The 20,679-nt window shown below is 42.4% G+C and overlaps 1 protein-coding gene and 1 long non-coding RNA gene across 3 annotated transcripts in view; one reads left to right on the forward strand and one right to left on the reverse strand.

The window, feature by feature from the left end:
* Nucleotides 1-20,679, forward strand: part of LOC141049048 (uncharacterized) — a 242,606-nt gene that overhangs the window by 90,573 nt on the left and 131,354 nt on the right. The window contains exon 5 of one of the 2 annotated variants that reach the window (XR_012220235.1): nt 417-823. The exons of the other annotated variant lie outside the window; for it this stretch is intronic. This is a non-coding gene — a long non-coding RNA (uncharacterized lncRNA). Of the gene's footprint in view, nt 1-416; nt 824-20,679 lie in introns of those variants that run through there. 2 annotated transcript variants of the gene reach the window in all.
* Nucleotides 1-20,679, reverse strand: part of FBLN7 (fibulin 7) — a 355,887-nt gene that overhangs the window by 9,613 nt on the left and 325,595 nt on the right. The window contains exons 4-6 of the mRNA XM_073545161.1: nt 15,777-15,902; nt 15,419-15,556; nt 14,206-14,343 (exon numbers count right to left, since the gene is read on the reverse strand). Of these exons, the coding sequence (XP_073401262.1) occupies nt 14,206-14,343; nt 15,419-15,556; nt 15,777-15,902 (402 nt within the window). The remainder of the gene's footprint in view (nt 1-14,205; nt 14,344-15,418; nt 15,557-15,776; nt 15,903-20,679) is intronic.

Raw genomic sequence — 20,679 nt, forward strand, 5'->3', positions numbered from 1 at the left:
CCTCATCATCAGGGGCCCTAGTGTAGACCCGGTAGACATGCCCTTAGTCATGCCCCTCCAGGGTAAGCCCAGCGCGTGGCAAAGTGGGTCCACACCCACCAGCGTTACACAGGGTCTTCTGTGCTGTTATTTTGATTGTACCAAGCCATCGCGTTGCTGGTCTTCACCTTCACCTTGTTTCTTCTATTCTTCCAACCATTATGTCCTTCTCCAGTGATTGCTCTCTTCGTATGATGTGTCCAAAATAGGCAAGTCATATCTTTGTTATCCTTATTTCCAGTGATATGTCTGGCTTTATTTGTTTTAAGATTGAATTATTTGTTCTTCATGCTATCCATAGTATTGATAACATTCTTCTCCAGCACAACATTTCAAATGCACCAATTCTTCTATTGTCTTGTTTCTTTATTGTCCAGGTTTCGCATTCATACGGTACTACTACAGAAATACCAGACTACGTATGAGCCATGTATTCATCATAAGTGAAATGTTCCCACATTGAAGACTTTGTCCAGTGACTTCATTGTCGATTTGCCCATAGCTATTCTCCTATTGACTTCCGATGTCATCGCTGCATCTTCAGCTATCATCGATCTGAGTAGACAGAAGTCCTTTACAACTTGCAATTCATTTGCATCCATCTCAAATGTGTCGCTGGCTTACCTGGCAGTAGTCAATATCTTAGTCTTCTTTGAGTTGAGTAGCAGTCCCATGTTCAAGCTTTCCATCTTGACACTCCGAAATAAGTGTTTCATTCCATCTACGCTTGTTGCTATCAATATTGTATCGTCTGCATATTTAAGATTGTTGATTATTCCAGCTATTTTGATTCCTTCTTTTTTTCCGGCACTTCCTGAAAGTAGCTTCCACATATAAATTGAAGGGAAATGGTAATAGAATGCAGCCTTGTCTGCTGCCTCTCTCTACTTTGATCCATGTCATATCACTGTGTTCCGTTCGGACCGTTGCTTCTTGGCTGATGTAAAGGTTACTAATGGAGGCTACATTATGTGATCACTATCCCTATGTGAGAGAGAGCCCACAAATCACTCTCTTACTTGTGGAACAATTAAAAAAAAGTTCCTCAATGAAAAATTTCAGAGATTTTGAAGATCCCACCATCTACAGTACATCATTTCATCAAAATATTCAAAGATTCTGGTGAAATCCATGTGCAAAAGGAATAAAGACAACAGTTAACAGTCAATTCGTGTAATCTATGGGCCCTCAGGTGGTGCTAAAAACAGGCATGATTCAGTCATGCAAATTACTGTATGGGTTCAGGAATACTTTCATGAATCATTGTCTGTGATCATAGTTTGTCATGGAATTCGTAAATACAAGATAAAGATCTATCATACAAAAAAGAAGCCATATATCAACACAGTCCAGAAATGCTGCCGTCTTCTTTACACCAAATCTCATATAAAATGAACTGCGGCAAAAAGAAACTGTTCTGTGATCAGATGAATCAAAATTTCAAATTTTATATAGAAACCAGAAACGCCATGGCCTGCGGACTCAAGAGGAGAGGAACAATCCAGCTTGTTATTGTCAGGGTCCTGACATCGCTGGCGTACAGCCTGCGCTAAGCAGGGACTCACCCGCACCGTAGGGACCCCTGGGGACAATAACAGCCGGACAATAATGATGCACAGGACCTGAATGTAGAAGTTTAGAAAGCAGGCACAGGACCTACGGTCATGTGAACGGTCATGTGACTGCAAGGGGGTGGGGCTTAGCGTCCTGCTTTCAGAGGAGGAAGAAAACTCAGAGTCGGGCAAAGCAGAAGTCAGGCACAATACAGGCAAGCGAGGTACAGGAAGGATAAACAGACGGAAGGTCAGGCAAAGCCAAAGGTAATACACAAGATATCAATACAGTACCAGGGATGAGACAGAACGGACAGTCAGGGCCAAGCAGAGATCAAAAACCAAAGTGATATAGAAGGTACCAGGCAGAATCCAAAGTGATATCCAGAGAACAGACCGAGTCATACACAGAGAATCAAGCAATCAGAGCACAGCACTAACACACTCAGGGGTCACCACACAATGTCAAGGGCGAAAGTATAACTGACGAGGGATGGGAGCTTCCTGAGGCTATAAGAAGCCTCCCCAGAACCAATGAGAGGCCACCCTAATAGGTCCCAGGTGTGCAGGTGAGAGTCTGCACTACGATCAGAACATTAACCCCAGAAGTGCCGGTCACCCAGCACTGGTATCATGACAGTGCCCCCCTCTCAACGGGGGGCCTCTGGACCCCCAGGCTTGCCCGGGTATCTAGCATGGAAAGACCGAACCAGACGATCCGCATGCATCAACCGGGCCGGCACCCAGGACCTGTCCTCCGGCCCATTCCCCTTCCAATGAACTAGGTACTGTACACTACTGACCGCCGTACCAACCTAGAATCTACAATGTGACCAATCTCATATTCCACATGTCCCTCAACCGAAACCGGGGGGAGCAGAAGACTTGGATTCTCCCCGGACTGCTTCAAACGGCTTCAGTAGAGATCTATGGAAGACGTTAGGGATCTTGAAAGAGGGTGGAAGGCACAGCCTGTACGCTACCGGGTTGATTTTTTCCACAATCTTGTACGGGCCAATGAATTTGGGGCCCAACTTGGCTGATGGAACCTTTAACTTAATGTTTCGCGTGGAGAGCCAAACTTTCTCTCCCACCTGAAACATGGGACCGGGTGTTCGTTTCCTGTCTGCGAAAAACTTATACCTGCCTTGAGACCTAGATATACGCCGCTGGACTTCTGCCCATGTATCTTTTAACCGCTGAACAGAGTCCTCAGCCCCGTGGCACCCCGAATCCAGACGAGAGAACTCACCAAAATGAGGACTGAACCCATAGTTGATCAAGAAAGGGGACATACCAGTGGATTGACTCACCCGACTATTGAAGGCAAATTCGGCCAACGACAGTATATCACACAAGTCATTCTGTCTAGCAGAAGTCAGACATCTGAGGATCTGTTCCAGAGACTGATTAGTGCGTTCCGTCTGACCATTACTCTCAGGATGGTATGCAGACGAAAAGGACAGAGATATCCCTAATTTTTTGCAGAAAGCACGCCAAAACTTAGCCACAAACTGCACACCACGATCAGACACCACATTCAGGGGTACCCCATGCAAGCGGACCACGTGCTGCACAAACAATCTGGATAAGAACTCAGCAGAAGGTAATGCGGACAGGGGTACAAAATGAGCCTGCTTAGAAAATCTGTCCACCACTACCCATACCACCGTATTACCCCTGGAAGAGGGAAGATTGGTAATAAAATCCATGGACAGATGGGTCCACGGTCTTTCCGGAACTTCCAAGGGCATCAGCTCCCCCGCCGGCCGGCTATGGGAGCTTTTAGAACGAGTGCAGACCCCACAAACAGAAATGAATTTCTTAATATCAGAACCCAGAGTAGGCCACCAGAAGATCCTGATGCTCACCCTGTGGCTGATATACCAGGGTGAGCACACAACTTGGATTCGTGCAAACTCTTGCAAGAGTTTAAGGCGAAGTTGCTCTGGGACAAACAACTTGCCCCCTGGCTTGGCCGCAGGAGCCAGCGACTGGGCCCCCTCAATTTCCCGTTCCAATTCAGACGAGATCCCTGCTAACATCACCCCAGGTTGCAGAATGGATGACGATGGCTCAGGGACAGACACAGGGTGAAAACTACGAGATAAGGCGTCAGCCTTGACATTCTTTGACCCTGTACGGAATGTAATCGAAAACTGGAAACGAGAAAAAAAAAGTGACCAACGGGCCTGTCTGGGCGTACTCCTTCATAGCCAAGCGCTTAGGACCGGACAAATTAAACAGCCGGGCTTTAGGTAATTTAGCCCCCGGGACCAGCTCAATAGCGCAAAGGGTCTATGTGGCGGTAAGGTCTCGGCCTCGCTTTCGGAGAATACATCTTTGAAGTCCTTCAGGCATTCCGGAATACCTTCCAGCTCGACAGATAATACAGACACAGATTTAACAGGTTCAACCAGCAGTGCGGATTTATCACATGACTCAAAATCAATTAACCCCCATTGAACAATCTCCCCCGTTTTCCAGTTAATAACTGGGTTATGGCGTTGTAACCAGGGCATGCCCAACACCAACCCTGCAGGTAGATTGTCCAGCACAAAACAACTTAGGTTTTCCACATGAGTAGCGCCCACTCTGAGCGAAAACGAGTCAGACATAAAGCGAATTCCCTCCTTAGTGAGGGGAGAGGAGTCAATGGCCATAACCTTGATCGGAACCTTGAGCCTAACTGTCCCTATCTTGCAGTGTGTGACCAATTGGGAGTCAATGAGATTAATCGATGACCCGCAGTCCACGAAGGCTGTAGAGGAAAAAAACTATGGTCCACAAACAGTTCCACAGGCAGTAACACTTTAGAAAACGAGGAAAAGGGTACCTGTGGGTCTGAGTAGTCTCCCCGTTGACTGCCCAGACCTAGTCGTTTCCCGCCGACCGGGTTTGAAGACGGGCAATCAGGACACTCCCTTTTCCAATGTCGCATTTTACCGCAGTAAAAGCATAACTGCTTGTCCTTCCGGCGTTTCCTCTCCGTATCCTTCAGGGAGAGGGCGCCTACATCCATGAGCTCAGGGGCAGTCTCTTTTCCACTGGGGAACATTGGAGTTTCCTCCTGCATGACCCCTCTGGCCCGCAGCCTGCGGTCCATCCGGATGGCCTGGGTCATGGCGTCCTCGAGAGAGTTAGGTGGGGGATGTAACGCCAAGGCATCCTGCAGCCACTCGGACAAGCCTCTGCAAAAGAGTCCTCGGAGTGCGGTGTCGTTCAAAGAGACCTCTGCGGCCCAGCGGCGGAACTCAGTACAAAACCATTCGGCTGAGTGTTTCCCCTGACAGACACTCATCACCATGTACTCTGCCTCTCGCACTCGGTCAGGCTCATCATAAATGTGCCCGAGGGCCTCAAAAAATGCATTCACCGACACTCTTTCAGGGGCAGTGGGAGGAAGGGAGAAAGCCCAAGCTTGTGGGGACCCTCTTAATAGAGACATAACGACCCCAACCTTCTGACTTTCGTCCCCAGAGGAACGTGGTCTCAAACTAAAAAAAAGTTTGCACCCCTCCATGAACTCTTTTTTGTTTCCAGAAAAAAAGTCAGGCAGTTTAACAGGTGGTTCTGGGGACACCAAAACAACATCACTTGCCCCAGCCCCCAGAGACCCAGCAGCTAAAGCCCCCCGCACTTTCTCAGAAACCTGCTGCTGAGAACGAGCCAGAGCTTGCTGCTCCAGAGATAAACCCTGAAACATCTGACTCAGACTTTTCATCCAGTCAGCCAAAGACTGTATGGGATCCATAACTCTCTGCCAAGAAAAACCCCCAAAAAACTTAATGGGTTAGTTATAATGTCAGGGTCCTGACATCGCCGGCGTACAGCCTGTGCTAAGCAGGGACTCACCCGCACCGTAGAGACCCCTGCGGACAAGAACAGCCAGACAATAACGATGCACGGGACCTGAATGTAGAAGTTTAGAAAGCAGGCACAGGACCTACGGTCATGTGAACGGTCATGTGACTGCAAGGGTGCGGGGCATAGCGTCCTGCTTTCAGAGGAGGAAGAAAACTCAGAGTCGGGCAAAGCAGAAGTCAGGCACAATACAGGCAAGCGAGGTACAGGAGGGATAAACAGACGGAAGGTCAGACAAAGCCAAAGGTCATACACAAGATATCAATACAGTACCAGGGATGAGACAGAACGGACAGTCAGGGCCAAGCAGAGATCAAAAACCAAACGGACATAGAAGGTACCAGGCAGAATCCAAAGCGATATCCAGAGAACAGACCGAGTCATACACAGAGAATCAAACAACCAGAACACAGCACTAACACACTCAGGGGTCACCACACAATGCCAAGGGCGAAAGTATAACTGACGGGGGATGGGAGCTTCCTGAGGCTATAAGAAGCCTCCCCAGAACCAATGGGAGGCCACCATAATAGGTCCCAGGTGTGCAGGTGAGAGTCTGCACTGCGATCAGAACATTAACCCCAGAAGTGCCGGTCACCCAGCACTGGTATCATGACAGTTATAAGTGCACAGTTCAAAAGCCTGCACTTTTGTTCCTATGGTGCTGCATTAGTGCCAATGGGATGGGCAGCTTACAAAATTTGAAAGGCACTATCAATGCTGAGCATTATATAGGTTTTGGAACAATATATGCTTTCATCCAGAATCCAGACAGTGTCTATTTCAGGGAGGGCTTTGCATATTTCAGCATGACAATGCCATACCACATACTCCATCCATCACAACAGCACGGTTTCTAAGGAGAGGAACTCAGGTGATGAACTGGCCACCTGCATTTTACCAACAGAAAATATTTGGTGCATTATGAAACAAAAAAATCCATCAAAAACATCCAGGACTGTTGAGCAGCTAGAATTCTACATTAGACAAGAATGGGAGAACATGCCTCTCCCAAAACTGCAGCATAGCAATTGGTCTCCTCACTGCCGAAACGTTTACAGACAAAAAAGGGATGATACAAGATAGACAAGGTCTTGTTCTAACTTTTTTGGAGATGTATTGCTGCCATCTATTTCTAAATTAGATAATTTTTTTTAAATGAAATAGAAAAGTCTAACTTTAAACTCCTGACATGTATTGTATGTTCTGTTGTAAATAAAATATGGCTAAAAGAGAATTCCAGATCATTGCATTCTTGTTTCTTTACACAGAATCCCAACTTTTTTTTTTTTTAAATTGTGGCTTTAGAATCTGAGCTAATTTTTTGCTGGTGCGGAGTTAAATGGGAACAGAATTTTCACCAATCTTTATAAAAAAAATTAATAGTACAAATGAATACATGAAACGTTGTTATACATCGTATCAGAGAAATCTTTCTTCTCCATCTATGATGACCCACCTCTTCCTCGTCCCCGTGCCTCCAGAATTTATCACTCAAAAAAAAAAAAAAACAGCTCAAATCTGTCTTGATCAAACCAAGTCATACCATTAGCACAGTGAGGGGTTAGGTTACAGGGCTTATTGAAGTCTATGGAGAATGGAGGATGCAGAAGAGAGAAGAGCAGAGCCAGACAAAAGCAAGTAAAGACATGGCACTGCAGCTTTCTAAAATGTATACTAGCTTATATCAGAGCTGGATTCACCAACTCTATAGCTGTTTAATTTTCTCAATGCCTTAGTTGCTTCGGTATGTGCTGCCTAAAGAAAGAAAAGCAAGCATGGGAGACATCATTGCTGCTATTCTCCACCCACTAGCTCAATATCAATTGCAAATTAAAGACAAAACCTGCAGAGGGGAAAATTGATACGTGTGCAAGATGCAAGTCCTCTAAATGCACCCACTGCAGCCAACACTCATAGTCTACTCTCATAATCAATGGCCCGGCCATATTTTTTGCCTAATCATGGGTAAGCAAAATGCTTACTGCAATATAATCAATAGATTGAGAGAATTTGTGATGTTTGATAGTATTACTATCATTGCTATAGGAAGTCAAGGTGAAGTAGGGTGACTACTCTTTCTTAATCCTCCCTAGCTGATGAGAGTGAAGAAGGGACATTATGATTGTAGGCCAGAATACTTGTGCTGGTTATGGTGTATACAAGCAACTCATAAATAGGGATGACTGATAAATACGTATAACCACACTTAAAATAAATCTTTCCCTCTGGTTAGAATTGAATACATGCACATTTAGTATTTTGGGTTACACTATTCAGAATGGCTGGTCTATTTACTCCTGAAAATCTATCTTTTCAGAATAACCTGTCCTATGTGTGTACCTGACTAATAGCACTAGTTATGGCCATAATGAGACTTGTATCTGACATTTTCCCTAGTTTTTCCTTCTGCATGTTCGATCTCTGATTTACAATAAACTGGGAGCTGGAGGGTTGGGGGTGACTAACTTGTATGATCGCTCCCATACACGATTTGATGCACATGGAGGAAATTACATAGCAAAGCTGAGTTGTATGGATGTGAATCAGCTTTGTGTGATGTAAATAATTTGTTACAAAGCTCACTTCAATCTTTATGTTTCCCTCGGCCTGTTTCCTCTCCCTGCTCCTCATTGTTCCTCCCATCTTTACAACATATAATGGGCTGTGTCAAATGATACCACAGCGAGCAGGCCATCAGTCTCGTATGAGCAGGACATATTTGAGCTGTTATTTTCAGAGTGGATACAAATTCAGGAGACTGATGGAAGAGTAAGAAGTGGGGAAGGAGGCTGATTTCCTTGATACAATATATCACAAAGTTTCTTGCATTCACCTGTAATATTGATTTATGCAATTTTTTTAATTTTTAAATCACAGTTCCATTTTTATACTTCCTATAACTTATTTAATAAATATAGCCATATGCAATAGAGCCAGTTTATGCAGTTGTGTCACATAGCAAAGTTCTTGAAAATAAGTTAGTCTGGCAATTGAAGTATATTTAGAAAATTGCTATTAAAACTGTTTTCTGATGTTTTGTGAAAGTCACAGTTGAAGTTGTGGTGGTGCTCTAATAATTTCAATACTAGCAAATATGAATCAGAAAAAGAAAATGAAACACAACTTCATGTGAAAGTGTTTCATCTCTATTAAACAGATTGTGTAGACCTGCCAAGTCCAGCAATAAAATTATGGAAATAATGTAAATTCACAATAATGATTTATGCCAAAGGCACATTTCACATAATTACTTTGTAAGTTTAGATATTCTTTTCTGAGGATAATTAAATCATCCATGGCATGGTAATCTGGAAACTTTTCATATTAATTTAATTATACGATTCAGATAATTGTTTACAGGATGGACAAGTTGAAACTAGAGCATATAACATCTGGTAATGACTTTTGTTGACTGGAGCGTTCCAATTTATAAATTTTGAATGGCTATTTAACATTGGCTTCATGTTAACATTCACCTTTGCTTACTATTGGAATAACATTTTAGTAGAGTTGAATAAAAGAGCAGTTGGGAGGAGAGGGAACTGTGCAACAGGTACCGGGAAAGTCGAAGAGAGATGAGTATAAGATTTTTCTAAACTGCTCCCATGCTGATTCAATCTTATTCTCATCTCTTAGCTCTCTTAATACCTGTCCATGAGATGCAGGTTCTTCCATCAGCTCTTATATCTTCCTTATAGCCAGGTCTTTCCTGCGCTAGGCCATACATCATCATGAGAAGGCCAAGTGAAAAGAAGCCAGCTGGAAGGGATGTAGCAGGTGTAAGATGGAACAACAGACTCTAGTCCTTCCATTGACTCTACTATCTTCTGGCTTCATTCTTCCATCATCCATCCTCTATCTTCATTTCAGCCTGGTCTTTCATTCACTAGGCCCCAAATCATAATGTGATGACATGGGGCCTAGTGAATGGGAGAACTGGCTGTAGGAAAGATAAAAGAAAAAAGATTAAAAGATTCAAGAGGTGATAGGAGTAGCAGAAGATGTGGGACAGGTATCGGGAGGGCCATGAAGGGGTGAGTATAAGATTACTTTTAACCCCTTCCTATCATCTTTGGATGATCACAAATATATTAAATTCTGATGAATCCAAATTTGTGGAAAAATTTGAGATAAATTCAATTCAGCTTGTTTTGCTAATTTCTATCTTTTAGTCATGGGTGTAAGCCAATAAAATATACTTTAAGAGCATAAATAGTGATTATCACCAAACTTGGGCTGCCCTTTCTATTTAATAAAAGAGTGGCGGCCCCGAACTGGTCATTTTGTTATGAATAAGTTTGTTCCTGTTTTCCCTCTACAGTGTGACCACTAGTGGCTGCTATTGTTCACCTTAATAACTGTACTGCAATTCCACTTCTTACCACTGGGGGCTGCTGTTGTGTTCTGCAATTGCCCTTTACTAAGATCGCAGATTGTGAACCTGTGAAATCCATCTTGCTTCTTGTTTTGGTCTACTTGAGCAAAATACATATGGCTTTGAGTAGTGTGTCTAGCTGTTAGTCTAGTTCCAACCTCCAACATCTTAATTGTCTTACCCAGACTGTATTCACTTTTCTCCAGATTGTTTCCTACAATTACTTTGCTATCTCCAAGGACTTCTATTACCACTTGCTGTTCCTGCTCATGCTCCATCGGCCACTGGATTCCAGCAGTGTTACACCAGTATCCTGACAACGTTAGTGTCAAAACAGCTCAAAAGTGGTCCTAATGTCCCTCAAGAGGGCCTGAACCTCCAGGTTGTGGGATCTCAGTATGCAGATTGAGATTACAGAATCCTCCGTGATCGCTCTCGCAGTGAAAGAGTGAGACGTTGGAAGATCTCTGTCTTTGCACTTGTCCAGCTCTGCTGAATAGTTTACTAAGGTGGCACCAAATGGTAACTGCTGTAACATTACCGTAAAAGCTTAGAACATGGCATTGATGGTATATTGCAAAGAGTGAGAACTCACTTTTTCACTGTCGGAGCAGCCATGGGGGTTGGGGTATGCCGCCACACATACTGAGATCAAACAACTCGGAGGTTCAGGTCTGACTTTTGTAGAAATTAGGGCCATTTTGAAGGACATGAGAAGCATTTATTAGCGGGTTTTACACTAATTTACTTTAATAAAATCATTAGTCTGTGGCTGCCGACTTTTTAAAAGGCAGCCCTAGACTGTTGATATGTAGTCTTCTTATGTCATTAAATTGAAATATGATTATTCATTTATTCCTTTTAACCAAATGCAATTTGTGTAATACTTATGCCATTGTATACTTTCATTGGCCTTATCCAATGCCTTTGGGAAAATTCTAAAAAAATAAAATTTTCTAAAAAACCATTATCAACATCACCAATGACAGTACATGCACTACAAATGAAGAGAAAAAATGAGATGCCCTGTATCATTGAACACAACGGTGCTGTATATTCATTATTATTATGCAGAAAGAGCAAGAGGTTCCTGTGTACTATTAGCAACTTTTAGTGCATTAATACCTGTGTGGTATTGGTTATTGTGTAGAAAAGGCAGTGGCAGTGCAGACACATTGCTGACAAAAGATGGAAACCGTAAAATGGCTAAAAAGGTTTCTTTATTAAAATAAGACATCAAACCTGGGAAAGCAGGGACAATATTTGATAGAATAGTGTCTTATTATTGAGATATAAAGGAGTTAAAGGGATTGTCTTACAAACAAAAGTACATTTTAACAAATAGACCTTGGAATACTCAGCTGTTCCCCAATTGAAAGTCTTTAAAAATTAAATTTTTGTAGCCTATAAATGCACTCCTGATCTATCCTGTGTAACTAGCTGTGTCCAACCAAGCAGAGATATTTGTTTTTAAATTCACTCCACTCAATCCATTGAAGAACGTGGCAATGCTATAGAATAAAAAACAGCATACAAAGGTGAAGACTTACTAGGACCCATTCCAAAAAAAGAGAAGGGCACCAATAAACTTTCCCCTTCCCTACAGACCAGAAGGCTACAACAAGGAGTGGAGAACGATGATTACTCTTCTCCAAAGCATAGGGAAAGTCTAGTCATGGCGTTATTTAGGCTGCCACCCTAGTAAAATCAGGAGCCTAGCCTAACTGAGTGAATGTTTTCAGTTCAAAACTGAATAGACTTTGACCAGGATTTTAAAAATTCCCCATCCGAGTGAGAAGATTCAGAAAAGGGAGTGTGCTTAAAAAAATTAAAGTGAGGTACATGCCAAAGCGCCATGACACTCAGTTGGGGTTCCAAAATCAGTGAGTTTACGCACCCCAAGTCAACCATTCCCTGGGGCACTTTGCATCTTCAAACTTACACAATCTAAAGTAATTGATGCTGGGCAGTCTGGGTCATCTGTCGTGATGACAATGTAGGGAGGTGGACCTGACGGTGAGATCTGCCTTTAGTGGTAGGCAGAGGGATAGCTCAGCGTAGGAATGGAAGCACTGAGATGAAGAGGAAATGGATGCCGTGCTGTAGAGCGACCATTAGAGGGCAGTGGGGAGCGGAGAAGAAAGTGGTTATGTAACTGCCATGGGTCAAGGTCATTGTCATTGGTCAGAGGTCTCTGTCAGGTGATAGTGGGTGGAGCTACCAGGGCAGGTAGAATAAAGACTGAGGGAAGGAACCAGAAGGTCCAGTCAGCCAGGGGAGCTCACTAGATAGGAGGGTCTGCTGGGAAGTGAAAGGCAGCGGAGGGCCCTCAGAGAGTATCTGACAGGAGAGACAGTCACGGGGGTGACCCAGAGGACAGTAATGGCAGACGGAGACAGTCTGAGAGTAACAAGGAACGGTGTACTTTGAATGGCAAAGCGCTGTGGTGGAAGTGCCTAGGGCAGCCACAGTGAGGAGAGCCACGAGGGACGCCACGATGGTGAAACAAAGAAAGGGAAGGTATCCGGGTCTGTGTAAAAAGGAAATGCGAAAGTCCTGTGGCGAAGTGTGGAAGTCGTCAAAAGGCGGTGAATAAACATGGACCTGTTGAACTCAATTTCTGTCTCAGTCTCCAGTCTGTCGGCGTCAAGAAGTGGGTCACCCCCCTTTGCTGTTGGATCAGCACACCCCTCAACTATCCTACAACTATATGAGTTATTCAGACTAGACCCTGTCCTGTTATTCCTGCGTTCATCGTATCAATGTACTGAAGCAGTCTCTGGACATTGCCACGTTTTTCAATGATACCACACCTATTCTTAGCCAAAAGGCCCAGAAACTGTAGCTGATGGTCGCACAAACACCACTTTTGGCTGTGGGAGGAAGCTCAGGGGTACATCTAATGCTTTTTAGTGTAACTTTACTTCTTTCCCTAACCATTTGTTTCATCATATTAGAAAATATTTCTACTGTTTTACTGCTCCTGTCAGCTCATCAAGAATCAAGCCAATGAAGTACCACAACTGGACACCTAAACTGGGTACATTTTGGACAATATTTTACATCAGTATTTGTAAGATAAAACCAGGAGCGGTTCAAAAATACAGAAGTGGTGACGTGTTTCTATTATACTTTTTCTCTGATTGTTCCTCTCCTGATTTTGGCTCACAAACACTGATTTAAGAGACTGACCAAATTGCTGTCCGGTAAATGTAAACTTACAATGAAAGCATTAAATTAATTCTGTGCAGCCCTCAGAGTGATGAAACAGGTAAAAGGTATGGCAAAATAGAATGTATACTTGCCTGTAAGACAAAGGAGCAAGCAAATATTATTCTGGAAATTTTACTGGCTCCTTCACACTGAGAGCTGCACTAAATGATGTTTAAATGGGCGAATGTAATGCATGATTGAAAGCTATCTCTAACAGATGTGGGTGAAAGCCTAATAGACTCTTACACAAAGAGGGTAATAGAGACATGATGTTGAAAGCCCACAACTAAACTTAAAGATTTAGGATGTGTTACATCTATTTAGTTTCAGCTGGTAGCATATACTGTGGATAAGTACTTAAATAGGTTGTCCACTACTAGGACAACCCCTTCTTGAACTAAATGTTTGGCCCCAATGAAATAAAAAATATATACTCACCTCCCTTGCAGCGCTGTTCCCACGGTGTTGGCACTTGCTCTCCCCTGGGCTCTCGTGTGGTGTTGTGGCACCCAATCAGCGCTGGTGTCACTGTCCCTGCCCACGTGCAGATTGAACATGAAGAGGAAGTTAGAGATCAGCTGCAGTCCGGACTTCCTCTTCATGTTCAATCCTTACATGGTCAGGGACAGTGACGCCAGCACTGATTGGGCGCCGGGCACTATGTGTCACAACACCCCACCAGAGTCCTGGGACTGCGAGTGCTGACACAGGCACGGGAGGTTAATATATGTTTTTTTATTTTATCGTGGCCAAACATTTAGTTTAAGAAGGTGTTGTCCTTGTAGTGGTCAGTCCCTTTCATTTAATAAACCTTTCTGATATTATTAAACTCTAAGATTAAATTGATTCTTTATAAAAAAAAAAAAAGCATCTTATTACAGGCATGACAAAGAGCGATAGGGTCTAATAGAACTACTTCAGTTTTAAAAACAGCATTAAAAATAATTTAGAATATAGTATTAGTATCTTTATGGTATTCTCTATCCCATTCATTACATTTTTCTTCTCTCCTTCAACCCCACACCCAATCACTTACCTTGGTGACTTCCTTAACAATGTATTTTAGTTTTGCATAGGTTCTTGACCTGCTACTGTGGTAGTCATGCTTACACACACACACACACACACACACACACACACTGCTTGCACTGGTCTTACCTTCACAATTTTTGCCATCACTAAGGAGCTTATAGCCTGCAGGGCAGGCACACCGATAAGATCCAGGAGTGTTAATGCAAGCATGTACACAAAGGCGGGTTATTCCTTCTGCTTTGTACACTTCACATTCATTAACATCTACAAAAAAATACACAATCAGAAATGCAAAACTTCTTTACATATCTCTGCAGTCCGTACTGCAATTTATAGTATGCAGACCTATATTATAGGAAATATTTGCAATGCATGTGTTTTGCATATGGTATGTCATGATGGGAAAACTTTATCTAACAGCTTAAATCTAAAGGTTATTTTCCAAGATCATAATACAGGGTGGGCCATTTATATGGATACACCTAATTAAAATGGGAATGGTTGGTGATATCAACTTCCTGTTTGTGGCACATTAGTAAATGGGAGGGGGGAAACTTTTCAAGATGGGTTGTGACCATTGCGGCCGTAATGAAGTCGACCATATTGGATCCAACTTTATTTTTTCCAATGGGAAGAGGGTCATGTGACACATTAAACTTATTAAGAATTTCACAAGAAAAACAATGATGTGCTTGGTTTTAACGTAACTTTATTCTTTCATGAGTTATTTACAAGTTTATGACTACTTATAAAATGTGTTCAAAGTGCTGCCCATTGGTTTGATTGTCAATGCAACCCTCTTCTCCCACTCTTGACACACTGATAGCAACACTGCAGAAAAATGCTAGTCTAAGGGGGGCAGATTCCTTGTAGGAGTGCTCGGACCTATCACCCATTACATGGAGGTGCATCATATATAAAGTGTTGTGGGCATGACAGAGCACTTAAAGAGCCACTGCCTCCTGAGCTTGGTTTTCTGCCCAGCACTATCCTCTTTAGCTTGATTGATAGCTCACTGTCTGTAGCTATCAAGCTCTAGATGTAGTAGCTCCTTATATACTCTTAAGTGCACTTAATTCCTGATGCACAAAATGCCTTATTTGCATGTGAATTAAAAAGCTGATTACTCAGGAATGCAGCAACAGCTAGAATATATAAAGGTGATGATTAATTTGCATTTCGAAGACCTGCATACCCATAAATGCAGTTTAGGGTGGTGATCTTACGGACAGTTCTTTTTAAGAAGCATTGTATATATCTTCTGACACTGTGTATACAGCTACACTTTTTGCCTGAATGTTCTCTTTATTACGAAGATATTTTAAAATGTTTTACTTACCTTGACATAAACTATTATCTGTAGTACCACTCATCTGGAAGCCAGGATCACAGCTACAGTGCTGAGTGTGATCTACTCTGGTGCAGCTGACTTTGCGACTTAACGCAGCATCATTGACTACTGGTGAGTCAGACGGTGCTAAACAGACAAGTTGAAAAAAATAATTACAAAGGGATTTTGTGGGATCAGAAAAACATGGCTGAAACCATTCCAGTCCACTCAGCTGTGTCTCGTACTACAGATTATTCATATTCGGCAGAATTTTATCAAGCTGACATACTGGATATGGCAAGGGCTTTAAAATGCTCTACCTCTACAAATTTCACATCACATAATATAATACAGAAATGTTCTATACCTGTAGGTGTTTTAATCTGGCAGTTGGTTCCTCTCCATTCTGGAGGACAGTTACATTTGTATTGATTTGTTCCATCTATGCATGTCCCTCCATTTATACAGGGATGGCTACTGCAAGGACTGATGTCTACAAGAAAAATAGTATAAATCAGTTTCATGTTAGTAAAGTTGTTATCAGGGTGAGGCTGAAAGTATCTTAATGCTAATTCTTAGTGTTCAACTAGTAGCATAGCTACTAGTGAGGCTGAGGGGACAGTCGTTGCAGGCCCACTTGCATACATGGGCCCACTGGAGCAACTGCCACTCTTAATTGTATCGGCATGCATAACATGCTTATCAAGTTAAATGCTGCGGTAGCGCAGGGATCCATGTTCTTCATGTCCCATTACTCTCTGTTCTGTCAGCCACAGGTCATTTTAAGCCTGTGGACTATGGAACGGCACACACAGACAGTCAGGGTGCTTTTTATTCTTTGCCTGCTGTGATTATTACTGTATACGGGATGACTCAGGGGCCATTACCAATTAGTGATAGATGAACCCAAACAGTAAAGCTCAGGGTCCATACCGAACACCTACAGTTTGGGTACCACAGACTTCTCCAGGAAGTCTGTGTTAGTTCTTGGGGTCGGTACCCCAAAAAGCAGGCTTTTCCCACGCTGTCATCTGCAAGACAGTGCAAAAAACAGCTGTGGCTCTGATGATCTTACCAACGGTCAGAGAGCTGCCATTCATCTGACAGCCAGCAGCAGTGACCGGCAGTAAAAAGTTTACTTCCAGTCACAGAGGCATCGGTTGATGAGAGATTACTACTACCATCAGCCTACACCTGCTGCCTATAATAACAGTGAAAGCAGGCGCCGCTGATAGGAATATTCAACTGCTGGCTCTTGCGCTATAAATAAATAAATAATTTAAAAAAATTATGTGGGATCTGTTTTATTTTTGATAACCAGCATGGCAAAACTGACAGCTGCGGGCTGCAACTTTCAGCTGCCAGCTTTATCATGGCTGGTTCTAAGAACAGATAATAATAATATTAAAGAAATAATTAAAAAAAAGTGGGGAAATCCAAGCCTGTGATAATTCGTTTTCAACCTGGATGGTGCCAAGATGCGACAGTCCAGACTGAAAACCACAGGAGGCTAGCAGTGGCATCATCAAGGTTACCCCAGGTGACTGAGGCTGCGTTCCCAGATCACATCAGTGTGAGCCGTGTCGATGAACTGCGGTGACCTCAGTGAGATCACCACCAGTACAGTGAGAAAGTCTCACGGTTCAGCGCTGAGCTCAGTGACTTCACTGCAGTTCACCCTGAGAAATTTCACAAATATGAACCCCGCATGCCACCACCACAGGTCAAATAGGAAGAGCCAGGCAAAGAGCCAGAATTGGTGCATCTAACAGATGCGCCTTTTCTGGGGTGGCTGGAGGCTCCTATTTTTAAGCTGGAGGGTCAATATCCATTGACCCTTACCAGCATGAGAATACCAGCAGCCAGCTGTCTGCTTTAGTGTCATGACTCGGTAGTCAGGTGACCCGGAACCAGGGGCTCCTACCTTGTCCCTAACACTAAGGGGAGCCCTAACTCGCCCTATTCTAGGGGTTACTTCTGAAGGTGAAGATGCCGGGTCCACCAATCATGCCTTATCTCCTGTATCTACCCTCTGTCTGTTCTCTTGCCCCTTCCAGGGAACAGGAGAGCAACCATGCACTGCAGTACACCAACCAGTTGAACAAGGCAACTGGGACAAGGGCAACTGAAAATACCAAGCATACAAATATTCACTTACATATAACAGAGAAATGCACTGGGGAGTGAAGGATGGGGAAAAAAACAATGTAAGAGGAGGAAAGGGAATTATCAGACATATAAACCCAATCAACAGTCACAGATAAATCCACCAAACACCTCATATAATCACCAAACAACTCTTCTCCAAGTGATGCAACATAAGTTAGCTCTGACAATATGTTTCAGTCAGGACCCAGATTACATAGGGGACAGGAGTGGCTAATTGCTCAGCTGAGAGCTCATATTCCCTGAGCTCCCAACATGGCCAATTAACCCCTGTACTGACTAAATAAATTAACACCATTTAAAAAGAAGGTAAAGTGCTTCTTTTCAGTGCAGGAGTAGGAGCAATCAGACGCTGCAGTCTTCTAGCTCCTCTCTGTTGCGGTAACTCCATGACAGTTAGTTTGGCTGGTTTTCAAAAATGGGGGGGACCCCATGTCATTTTTTTAATTATTTATTTAAATAATTGAAAAAAAGATGGTGTGGGGATCCCTCTATTCTTGATAACCACCCATGATAAACAGCTGACAGCTGAGGGTTGCAGTCCACAGCTGTTAGTTTTACCATGCTGGTTATCAAAAATAGAACAGACCCCATGTCATTTTTTACTATTTATTTATAGTGCAGGTTCTGGCTGATGAATATTCCCATCAGCCACACCTGCTATGGTTGTTACTAGCGGCAGCAGGTGTAACTGATAGGAGTAGTACTCTCTCAACAGCTGACACTTCAGACACTTCTGTGACCAGAGGAAATATTTATACCGCCAGTCACAGCCACTGGCTCACACTGTTATTTGACAGCATGGGAACTGTAGCTCTCTGACCGTCGGTAAGAATCTTACTGCTGATCAGAGGCAGTTTGCCGTGCTGTCATGGTGATGTCATTTATCTGAATGGGGTCCTGGTTCGGGTTCGGGTACTGTTCTGATACCCAAACCGAACTTTCTTTAAATGTTTGGCCGAACCCGCCGGACCCAAACATCCAGAGGTTCGGCCATCACTATTACCAATATAGTCAGTACAGGACCAGAAGGGGCATTATTATCTAAGGTGGAATTCAGGGTACATTTTAACTATATGTGCAGGAACGCAGGACATTCTTATAGTATGTTGTGGCCTCAAGAAGCATTATTACTATATGAATGGTACTCAGGGTCTTTACTATGTGTGGGGAACTCAGTGGGTATTATTAATTTTTTTAAGACCCTTATCTAAACATTTAGCTATATGTCTGCATTCAATGTAAGAATATAAATGTTCTACAATTGAGAGTATCAGACGCATCAAAATAATAACAACTTGTTTACTTCTAATATTGTTTTGATTGGTGAAGCTGACTAATTTTAGAAAATTTAGTTGTTTCAGATCATTAAAGAACAAGTAAGTATTTATTGGCATATACCATACTATAGAGAAAGAGGAGTGACATCACAAGCCAGTGTGATAAAATACATACAGTGGTTATGGAAAGTATTCAGACCCCTTTAAATTTTTCACTCTTTGTTTCATTGCAGCCATTTGCTAAAATTCAAAACAGTTAATTTTTTCGCATTAATGTACACTCTGCACCCCATCTTGACTGAAAAAAAACAGAAATTTAGAAATTTTTGCACATTTATTAAAAAAGAAAAACTGAAATATCACATGGTCATAACACATAAGTATTCAAACTCTTTGCTCAGACACCTATATTTAAGTCACATGCTGTTCATTTCCTTGTGATCCTCCTTGAGATGGTTCTACTCTTTCATTGGAGTCCAGCTGTGTTTAATTAACCCCTTAATGACCCAGCCTATTTTGACCTTAATGACCTGGCCATTTTTTCCAATTCTGATCAGTGTCCCTTAATGAGGTAATAACTCAGGAATGCTTCAACGGATCCTAGCGATTCTGAGATTGATTTTTCATAACATATTGGGCTTCATGTTAGTGGTAAACTTAGGTCAATAATTTTTGCATTAATTTGTGAAAAAATCAGAAATTTTGTAAAAAAATTTTGAAAATTTCGCAATTTTCAATTTTTATTCTGTTAAACCAGAGAGTTATGTAACACAAAATAGTTAATAACATTTTCCACATGTCTACTTTACATCAGCACAATTTTGGAAACAAATTTTTTTTTGTTAGGAAGTTATAAGGGTTAAACTTTGACCAGCAATTTCTCATTTTTTACAACAAAATTTACAAAACCATTTTTTTTAGGGACCACCTCACATTTGAAATCAGTTTGAGGGGTTTATATGGCTGAAAATACCCAAAAGTGACACCATTCTAAAAACTGCACCCCTCAAGCTGATCAAAACCACATTCAAGAAGTTTATTAACCCTTCAGGTGTTTCCCAGCAGCAGAAGCAACATGGAAGGAAAAAATGAACATTTAACTTTTTAGTCACAGAAATGATCTGTTAGCAACAATTTTTTTATTTTTCCTAGGGTAAAAGTAAAAAGTGGACCCCAAAAGTTGTTGTCCAATTTGTCCTGAGTACTCTTCACGGTAAGAGCAGTGAGGCTCTGGAATTCTCTTCCTGAGGAAGTGGTGATGGCCAACTCACTGATTGAATTTAAGAAAGGAATGGATGCTTTTCTTGTGAGTAACAGTATAGAAGGTTACAAATAACAGAATATTATAGGTAGATGGTTGACCCAGCTAAGGGGAAGGAATTTTTTTCCCTATGGAGAAAATTGGCTTCTACTCTGTGGGTTTTTTGCCTTCCCCAGGATCAACAATGCAGAACAGCTGCACTAAAAATAGGCTGAACTAGAAGGACATAAGGTTCAGCCTTCAAAACTATGTTACTATGTTACACTGAAACCCCATATGTGGGGGGAACCACTGTTTGAGCGCTCGGAAGGGAAAGAGTGCCATTTGACTTTTTGAATGGAAAATTAGCTCCAATCGTTAGCAGACACCATGTTGTGTTTGGAGAGCCCCTGTGTGCCAAAACTTTGGAGATCCCCCACAAATTGATCCGTAAAAATGAAAAAGTACTTTTTTTTCACACAAAAAATTTTTGAGCTTCAATTTTTTTCATTTTCACATGGGCAACAGGATAAAAGGGATCCTAAAATTTGTTGGGCAATTTCTCCTGAGTACATCAATACCTC

Source organism: Dendrobates tinctorius, unplaced genomic scaffold (genome assembly GCF_039654945.1).
Source record: "Dendrobates tinctorius isolate UK_male_01 unplaced genomic scaffold, ASM3965494v1 ptg000140l, whole genome shotgun sequence".
Taxonomy (NCBI): domain Eukaryota; kingdom Metazoa; phylum Chordata; class Amphibia; order Anura; family Dendrobatidae; genus Dendrobates; species Dendrobates tinctorius.